The sequence below is a fragment of the Cajanus cajan genome, chromosome 7 (genome assembly GCF_000230855.2).
Source record: "Cajanus cajan strain Asha chromosome 7, NIPB_CcT2T_4, whole genome shotgun sequence".
NCBI classification, from domain to species: domain Eukaryota; kingdom Viridiplantae; phylum Streptophyta; class Magnoliopsida; order Fabales; family Fabaceae; genus Cajanus; species Cajanus cajan.
In genome coordinates, this window is record NC_138523.1 from 12,412,867 (window position 1) to 12,423,031 (window position 10,165).

Here is a 10,165-nt window from a genome sequence, read left to right on the forward strand (position 1 = left end):
TTTAGCATCGAAGTCTCTTTTGCAGGTACCGCCCCCATCTTGGAGCATCAGCGTACCAGTGAAGGAGGCTCATCAATCTTACCTGGCGGATCAGCTCCACAGCAGATTTTCGGTAAGAACATTTGGCGCCCACCGTGGGGCCGATCAGACCAAGCTCTTATCGGCTACCCGCACGATCCGTACCAGGAATCGTATCAGACGAGCACCCAAGCAAAATGAGCAACGAACATACAGCTTCAGGAGACTCGACTCGCGTCACCAACCTGACAATCCTAAAGAGCACAACTGCCCGCGCTCAAACCCAATGGCGGTACCCCGATCGTCCCTCCGACTCACCACTCGGCCCCGGCGAGACAGTCCGGGACCTGGAAGACCAGGGAGCAGGGCCTAGCCCCCCAAACCAATTAGTAAGCACAATTGCGGGTGGCTTCACAGGGGGCGGCGCCAGCAGCTCGTCCCGGAAAAAACACCTACGTAAAGTCAATCGCGTACACCCCGCCACGTATACTGTACACCGAGACTCGCCCACCATATCTTTCACCAACGACGACTACGTCGGAATCAGTCCAAATCAAGACGACCCCATGGTCGTGACAGTAACTTTAGCCAATTGGGAAGTTCGCAGGACCCTGGTCGACCAGGGAAGCTCGGCCGATGTCCTATACTGGCCAACATTCCTCAGGTTAGACATTCCCCACTCTCTCGTACAACCTCACACCGAACCTTTGGTCGGTTTCGCAGGAGCAACCATCCACCCCAGAGGACGAGTGGACCTATTGACGACCTTCAGAACACCGCCAACTTCCCGGCAAATCCTGGTTCGGTACCTACTGGTGGAGGCCAACTCCACCTATAACACCATCATCGGCAGGTCAACCCTAAACCAACTCGGGGCGGTAGTGTCCAACCCGCATCTTACCATGAAATTTCCGGGGCACGACGGAAAAATCATCTCCATCAGAGCAAACCAGCAGGAAGCGCGACAATGCTACATAGACAGCCTAGAAACTGCCCTTTCAATCAGACAACACAAAAGCGACTTCACTGTTCTAACCCGTGCTGACCATAAGGAAGCCACCGACCTCGATCCGAGATCCGACAATCACGATGAGCGGCCCAGTCCCGTCGATGAGCTCGACGATCTCCAAATCGGAAAGCTCCCCAGCCAAACAACAAAGATCAACAAACAATTAGATCCCAAACTACGACAACAACTCCAGGAAGAAATCCTCAGGAACGCCGATCTTTTCGCTTGGTCCAGCGCTGACATGCCCAGCATAGACGCCAACTTCATCTGCCACAGGTTAGCGATACACAAAGAGGCCAAGTCGGTCGCACAAAGAAAAAGGAAGGTCGGCGGCGAAAGACGGGATGCCGTCATCATAGAAACGCAGAAACTGCTCAACGCCGGTTTCATCCGGGAAGTCAGGTACACTACCTGGCTGGCAAATGTAGTCCTAGTAAAGAAGAACTCGGGAAAGTGGCGCATGTGCGTCGATTACACCGACCTCAACAGAGCATGCCCCAAGGACTCGTACCCCTTGCCGAGCATCGATAGGTTAGTCGACGGAGCATTCGGGCATGCCCTCCTCAGCTTCCTCGACGCCTATTCCGGGTACAACCAGATAATGATGTATCCACCGGATGAAGTACACACGTCCTTCATCACTGATCGCGCCAACGACTGTTACCGGGTGATGCCCTTCGGCCTCAAGAACGCAGGGGCAACCTACCAGCGGCTGATGGACAAAGTTTTCCACCTCCAAATCGGGCGAAACATGGAGGTCTACGTGGACGACATGGTGGTAAAAACCATCTTGGCGACGGACCATGCCTCCGACCTTGCCGAGGTGTTCGCCCAGATCAGAAAGCACAACATGCGTCTCAACCCGGAGAAATGCGTCTTCGGTGTCCGGGGAGGAAGGTTTCTTGGCTTCATGATCACCAGCAGAGGAATCGAAGCTAACCCCGAGAAGTGCGAGGCCATCATACACATGCAAAACCCACAAACGGTAAAGGAGGTGCAAAGCCTAGCCGGACGGCTGGTCTCACTGTCCCGGTTTATCCCCAAACTTGCGGAGAAGGCGGGACCAATTTTCACCCTGCTAAAGAAACCAAAAGACTTCTCGTGGACTGACCAGTGTGAAGCAGCTTTCCAAAGCTTCAAAAATTTCCTCACAAGCCCGCCAATCTTACAAAGGCCGGATCACAACACCGACCTCCTTCTTTACCTAGCAGTGGCAGAAGGCGCCATCAGCGCCGTCATTGTACAAGAGCATCAGAAGGCGCAAACCCCAATCTACTTCATCAGCCGGGTCCTCCAAGACGCAGAAAGAAGGTACCAAATGGTCGAAAAGCTGGCGTTGGCACTGGTCACCGCAGCCCAACGACTCCGACCTTACTTCCAAAGCCACCAGGTGGTAGTCAAAACCGACTACCCCATCAAACAAACCCTGCAAAAGCCTGAGCTTGCCGGACGCATAATTGCCTGGTCAATAGAACTGTCAGAGTTCAGAATCCGGTACGAAAGCCGTGGACCTCTACAAGCCCAATGTTTAGCCGACTTCGTAGCCGAGCTCACGCCGGCCACCACAGAAGAACCCCAAGCATGGATCCTCCATGTAGACGGATCCTCCAACTCCAAAGGAGGAGGTGCAGGCATAATCCTGGAAGGACCAAACCAAATCACTGTGGAACAATCCCTCAAGTTCGGATTTAAAGCAACTAATAACCAAGCAGAGTACGAAGCTCTCCTCGCCGGACTAAGATTAGCCCGGGACCTCGGAGCTCGAAGAGTAAGCTGCAACAGCGATTCCAAACTCATGGTAGAACAGCTTAGTGGAACGTACCAAGCAAAGGACGCCCTCCTACAGAGATACTTTCATACCGCAGTCCAATAAATCTCGTCTTTCAATGAGTTCTCCATAAAACACGTACCGCGAGAGCAGAACACCAGAGCAGACCTACTGTCAAAACTCGCCAGTACCAAAAAGCCCGGGAAACACCGAACCATTATCCAGGAAACCTTACACTCACCCAGCCTGGATGATAAAACTGTCAATGTCAACGACAACGAAGAGCTAGGATGGATGACAGACATATGGAACTACCTAAAAGATGAAGCCCTGCCTACAGATAAGGATGAGGCAAGGAAGGTGAGAATGCGATCAGCAAAGTTCACCATCATCGACGGTGAATTATTCAAACGCAGAATTTTCACCCCACTGCTCAAATGTTTGACCATATCTCAAACAGCCTATGTTGTCAAGGAAATTCATCACAGAGTATGCAGAATGCACTCCGGAGCTCGCTCGATGGCAGCCAGGGTACTCCGGGCTGGATACTACTGGCCCACCTTGAAGTCAGATTGCCAAAACTACATCCAGAAATGCAAAGAGTGCCAGTAGTTTGGCAACGCGCATCGGCAGCCCCCCGAGGCTCTTCACCACATGATGGCAGCATGGCCTTTCTCCCAGTGGGGAATGGACATCCTTGGGCCTTTCCCCCCGCGAAGGGTCAGTTAAAGTTCCTCCTGGTGGCAATCGACTACTTCACCAAGTGGATCGAGGCGTGCCCACTTGCCAAGATCACCACGGAAAACGTGCGAAAGTTCACGTGGAAAAACATTGTTTGCAGATTCGGAATTCCCCACACCATTGTCACTGACAACGGGCGGCAGTTCATCGCAGAAGAATTCGAAGTCTTCCTCCAAGAACTCGGAATCAAGCACTTGCCGACCTCGGTGGAGCACCCCCAAACCAACGGCCAGGCCGAAGCAGCCAATAAGGTCATCCTCCGAGAACTCAAGAAACGGCTAGGGAACGCAAAAGGGGAGTGGCCCGACATGCTTCCCGGCATCCTCTGGGCATACCACTGCACCCCACAGTCAACCACACAAGAAACACCTTACAGACTAACTTATGGAGCCGACGCAATGATCCCGGTAGAGGTTGGACAAACATCCCACCGACGCCAAGTCTTCAACAATGAACAAAATAACCACGAGCTAGCAACGGACCTCGACTTGCTAGACGAGCTCCGAGATGAAGCCCAAATCCACGCAGAAGCTTGCAAACTCCGGGCCGCCCGGAGATACAACTCCCGGGTGAAACCCCGGTCTTTCCGGGAAGGCGACCTGGTATGGCAGCTACTCGGAGAGGCACGAAAGGACACGTCAGACGGGAAGCTCGCACCCACTTGGGGCGGCCCATTCCGAGTCGCAGAAAACCTGGAAAACGGAGCCAACCGGCTAGAGGAGCTCAGCGGGAAGCCCGTTCCACGAACATGGAACGCTACCCACCTCAAATTTTACTTCAGTTAAACTTTGTACAAATAGATGGTGCACTCTTTTCCCACCTCAGGAAAAACACACTAACTGAGAAGGGTTTTTAATGAGGCACACGGCTTTCGTCAATAAAATGACTCGTTTCTTTTATATACTCGAAATCCCTTACGGTGCTATTACCCGGTTATTCAAATAGAGGTCGAAAATGAACCTCACTTTACTCAAATAGAGGTCGAAAACGAACCTCACTTTACTCAAATAAAGGTCGAAAACAAACCTCACTTTATTCAAATAGAGGTCGAACACGAACCTCATGTCACTCAAATAGAGGTCGAAAATGAACCTCACTTCATTCAAATAGAGGTCGAAAACGAACCTCACTTTACTCAAATAGAGGTCGAAAACGAACCTCATTTCACTCAAATAAAGGTCGAAAATGAACCTCACTTCATTCAAATAGAGGTCGAAAACGAACCTCACTTTACTCAAATAGAGGTCGAACATGAACCTCACGTCACCCAAATGGAGGTCGAACACGAACCTCACTTCACTCAAATAGAGGTCGCAAACGAACCTCACTTTATCCAAGTGGAGACCAAAAACGAACCCCACTTTACTCAAACAAAGGTCGAAAACGAACCCCATCTTACCCCGTCACAAGACAAAAAGAAACCTCATTATTAACGGTTGCAAATAAACCTCACCACCAAAAATACAGGGCAAAAAGCCAATCTGAACTTCGTTGTAACAAAAATCAGGGTGGAAATAGAAACACCTAAACAAAACTTGCATAACGGAGAAGTATAATTCATAAGACAGTCAGAAACAGGAAATACAAAAATTATCCTATACAGAGGCATTGTCACTAGAACTCTCCTCGACGTCGTCCTCCCGGACTAACCGCCCGAAGCGGACAACCTTCTCCAAGTGCATCCCGGAAAAGTCGAGCCCCGGCCCAAGGAGCCTAGCCTACCGGGCCGCCTTGAGGAAGCCTCTCTTATGTTCCACCACGATTGAGCGCTCGACTTCCTCGAGTCTCTTCCTCAACGTTGCATTCTCGGCCTCTAGAGCCGAAAGACTCTCCCTCTGATGGACCACCTCCGCCTCCTTAGTACTGAGGACCACCTCGTCGCAAAGAAGTTCCTCAGATACAGACGCCAGTTCACCCTTCCAAAAGGATATCTCCTCCTCCAGAGAGTGAACCTGGCTAGCATAAGCCTCGTTAGAACGGAGGGCCGCCTCTAACGATCCCCGAGCTTCGGCAAGATCCCTCTGCGCTGCCTGAAGCTCGACCCCCTGCAGCTTCGCCTCGGACAGAGTGGCGGCCAGAACTTTATTCTCCTCCATCAAGGGCTGCACCTGGCCCTTCAACCTTGATAACTCCTCCTACTGCCGGGACCATTTGCGCTTCCAATAATCCACAATGGTCGTGCCCCTCTGCAAAAAGATCTGGGCAGCGTCGAAACTTGCCACGGGCCCGGCGGATTCAAACATCGCCTGATCGGCCGCACTCAAGGAGCCCTGCGGAAAAAACTTCTCAGGCGTCAGCGAGGCGCTCCACCAAGAGTCGATCCCCTCCGACGCACTCAGGTGCTCCAACCGTGTTGGCGCACCCTCCTGCGCATAACGATACGCAAGGTAGGGACGCTTGGGCGGCCCCCTCGTCGCAGGCGCAGGAGCCGGAACCCCAGAACCAGAGCCCTCACCACGACGACCGGTTGAGGAGGAGGAGGCCACCGGCCCAACCGCTGGTCCGGTCGCCGGGACGTTACCCCCCACCACCGGTGACCTTCAACCATCAGAAACCCCTGCGGTCCTCCCCGCCTACAAAAATATAGAGCAAAAAATATAAAAATTTCACCAACTAAACAAGAGGCGCAACAAAGTAGCCTATCACAGCCACACGCTGCCCACCTCAACAACAAGAGCGAGCCGCCTAACGGTCGGAATCTCCGCTTCAGAAGCCACACCAGCCTGGCCAACGGCCCGGGAAGTCGACCAAACGACAGCCTCCACCTACGAGGAACGATCCCAACTCAGAAACACTAAGCAAAAGCATGAAAGGAAAAGCTAACAAGGTGACAAATAGTCCCTACCCCTCGACCAACAGCCTGCACAGGCACTCCAGCAGAAGGGCGGAGGGGCTCGATATCCAGCTCCGCCACCCGAGCCCCCCCCTCCGATAGAGAGGTCCCAGCTGAGCCCGCCGCCTCGACACCGAAGGCCCCTACAACAACCCCCTCCGCCTCGTGAGGGGCAGCGACTCCCCCGGTCTCCGCCGGGACCCTTTTCCTCTTCCGGTTTATCTTCAGGGGGAAACCTCCTCCTCCCCCTGGACCTCAGGACCCTCAAGCTCGGCCACATTGTAGCCATAGCGCTGCTTCCAGCCACGCCACAGGTCCCTTCCCACAATACCTAAGTACAGAAATCAGAGCACATCAGCAGGCATAAAACCCCAACAGCTAAACGAAAACAACAAAATACGCACCCTCCAAGTCTCTCTCCCTGTGCGCCGAACGCTCGAGCGACAGGATGAGCTTGCAGTCCAGCGGACGAGGAAATGCCTTCAAAGCTTCAACAGCAGCCGTCTCCGACGGCGTTAACTTCGACGGATCCACCCCATGAAACCCAACAGGGTCGTGGCACCAATAGAAAGGAAACCTTGGCAGCCCGCCAAAGTAGAATCCCCCGTCCTCCAAAGGGTTGACACCAGCAAGAGTAACCCGAAAAAACTCCTGCCTGTAATTTTTATATGAAGGGGAGTAGGGGGTAAACAGACCCCCCTCCTTACCTTCATTTAAAGACAAGGTCCCGTACGTAGTGTAACATCCCAAATTTTATTTAATGAAAAGAAATATTTTTTTTATGTATTTATTATGTGAATAAGTATTTTATTTATGTATTTTACTATTTACGTATACGTATTTTTACTATTTATGTATACGTATTTTACTATTTATGTATACGTATTTTACTATTTACGTATACGTATGTATGAATAGTATTTCACTATGCAATTGCACAGTGAAGGGCGCGCGGATTCAAATTTTATAATAAATTTGAATATAATAATGAATAGTGCATAGTAATTTATAATATTATTTTAATGAATAGTGAATAGTGCATAGTAATTTATAATATTATTTTAATGAATAGTGCATAGTGCATAGTAACTTCAAAAATTCTATAAATAGGGACTTAAGGTTTTGAAAATTTAGAATTCTAGAGAGAAGGAAATTCTGGAGAAATAGAGAGAGAAAGTAAGAGAGAGAGAAGGAGAAAGAAAAGGAGGTTCTGCTCTAGTGCCTTGTTTAAGGAGAAAGAGGAAGAGATTCTGCCCTAATTCCGATTCCTTTTAAGGAAAGAAGAGAGGAGTTTCTGCCCAAATTTCTGTAAACCCAGGTAAGGGGGGAGTGGGAAACCTCGCTTGGGGGTGTAGAAATAATTGTTAAATAGTCTGTTTGTTGGATTGGCTCCCGATCCCTTGCCTGTTGTTTATTTCTTTGAATATGTATTATTGATGTGTTTTGTTTTATATCTTATTTATTTACATATTAGAATCTGTTATTTGAATGGAAGGCTAAGCCTCCTAAGTATTTATAAATTTGTAATCTATTATTTAAATGGAAGGCTGAGCCTCCTTATTATCTTATATTACCTTTTAAGCTTCCTACTTTACTTAAAAGATCTTAATATATTATTATTGAAAAATATGATACCTAAGCAACCTCTGGACTGTTGGATTGTTGGACTGTTGGATTGTTGGACTGTTGGACTGTTGGACTGTTTGGACTGTTGGACTGTTTGGACTGTTGGACTATTGGACTATTAAATTGGATTATTGAAATAATTCTTAATTATGAAATATGAATATGATATGTGTAACATGCTAAAGGTCGAGTCTGTGAATGTATGACATGCATCATATGCACATATTACTCCAGGTGTGCCGCTGAGGCCGCATACCCACGACTAACAAGGTGTACCTTTGAGTCACCCACGATATGCTAACGAGGTGTATGAACACCAGTGATAGGTGTGCCTTCGGGACACCAGTGATGTAACATGCTAACGAGGTGTATGAACACCAGTGATAGGTGTACCTTTGGGTCACCAGTGATAAATTCTGCAACTTCCGTATGGCGCCACATTCATACATTAGTGAGTCAAGTCAAGAAAATCATTATACATAAGCATATATGTGAGATTGATTATATATGTGAATTATATTGCGTGTGTGTGTGCTATTTAACTTTTATTTCTTCATCTGCAACTGAGTGAGAAGTTTCTCACTCCCTTGTCATTTTTGTGTATATTTAAATTATGATGCAGATAATTAGCATGAGGCTGAGGATGTTGGTGGTGAAGCTTAGGCTTCTGTTTGGGTTTCGCTCTGATAGGATGTGACATCGGGATTAGCTAGACTTATTGTTAACTTATTATTATTTTTCTTTTGTAATTTTTATGTTATTTATGTTGAAAGTGTGTATTTTTGTCATATTATAATTTTACTAAAAGATTATAAGTTAATTTCTAACTAGGAGGCCCTGCCACCTTTACTGGGATTAATCTATAATCTTTGTTTTATAATAACTTCTTGAGTTTAATATTTATGTGTATGAATTATGAATGTGCATCTTCTACCTTATGATACTTATTGTTTTATATCATTCTATGAAAATCTTTTATAAATATAGTTTATGTTTATTAATGATGTTGGGGTAGAGGGTGTCACATTTAGTGGTATCAGAGCAAGTCGATTTTATCAACCGTGTGTGTTATGTGCTTATCATGACTCTGTTGTGTACTCTGACTATGTCTTGTTATTGTGTACTATGATGATGATGTTCGTCCTGTGTTGATATTGTTGAGTTTGAGATTGTTAAGTTAGTTTGTAATCAGAGGAATGATAATCATGATAGTGTTAGCCAACTCGAATTATTAGAACCTTGGATGGGAGGTGATATATTGAGTGTACTAAGAGTTTATGATTGGTGAAGTTTCTGACATCTATAGTTGTAGCAGGTTGAATCTAAAGGTGGTTGTCTCTTTGGTGAGAGATCGAAATGATGTTAATTCCCTTAAGTGTTATTATTGGTATGTTAATTATTTATGGTTTAGGTAGCATGTGAGTTGTTTTGATTGAGAAAAGTAAGGAGAGACTTGAATGAGAAATTAAGTAGTGAATTTGGAAAAAGTTGAGGTATTTTGTGGCATTAGATATATTGATACATTATTGCTATTTGGTGTCGAAAATATTTTCATTATAGTTTGTTATGATAGTATGAGTATTATATCGACGAAATTTATATTTTGAGGTCTTTATGAAGAATATGGATTTAGATATTATCTTTTCAATAGAACTAGGATAAGATGAAACAAAAATCTAGAACTTCAAGTTATGACTGCCTTGGTGATTAGAAATTTAGTAAGCACTAAATTTATTAGTGGTGATATTTGAATCTTTAGCTAAAGAGATGATCTCTTGGAAATATTATGTCTTCATAAAGAGTTGTAGCTTATTCACTTAACTTTCGTTTGAGATAGGTTTGAAATCACTTGGATGAATACAACTCGGTTTGTCAGGTAGATATATACTATCATGATATTTTGAGTTGTTAGGCATAAAAATAGATTTAAACTAGATTGTCTAAGTATGAATTTGGATTGTATGAGGTGAGTATTTTAGACCATGAAATTTCTTGCGGAGGAAGATCTACTTAAGTTGTGCTTAAGTGAGAGATACTTGAGTCAATTAGTAAAATCAGGAGTCTTGTTTGATAGTTTATATGAAAATTCAGTGAGTAATTTTTTTTAACAGCTGTTCATGGTTTAAACTGCTCTCACTATAAAAATTGCTTTTGCCTTCGTTTCTTTGGT

At 46.5% G+C, this 10,165-nt stretch overlaps 2 protein-coding genes across 2 annotated transcripts; both read left to right on the plus strand.

The window, feature by feature from the left end:
- Window positions 1–215: 215 nt before the first annotated feature.
- On the plus strand, window positions 216–2,900 carry LOC145949836 (uncharacterized). Its single transcript, XM_083060726.1, has one exon. The coding sequence runs from the start codon at window positions 216–218 to the stop codon at window positions 2,898–2,900; it is 2,685 nt and encodes an 894-aa protein (XP_082916852.1).
- A 189-nt stretch (window positions 2,901–3,089) lies between these two features.
- On the plus strand, window positions 3,090–3,407 carry LOC145949837 (uncharacterized). The gene has a single exon (XM_083060727.1). It carries the CDS (start codon window positions 3,090–3,092, stop codon window positions 3,405–3,407), a length of 318 nt encoding a protein of 105 aa, XP_082916853.1.
- The last annotated feature ends 6,758 nt before the right edge of the window (window positions 3,408–10,165 follow it).

What these genes read in the sequence shown, in the direction of transcription:
- LOC145949836 (XM_083060726.1), top strand. Translation starts at nt 216, where the DNA reads ATGAGCAACGAACATACAGCTTCAGGAGACTCGACTCGCGTCACCAAC.
- LOC145949837 (XM_083060727.1), top strand. Translation starts at nt 3,090, where the DNA reads ATGACAGACATATGGAACTACCTAAAAGATGAAGCCCTGCCTACAGAT.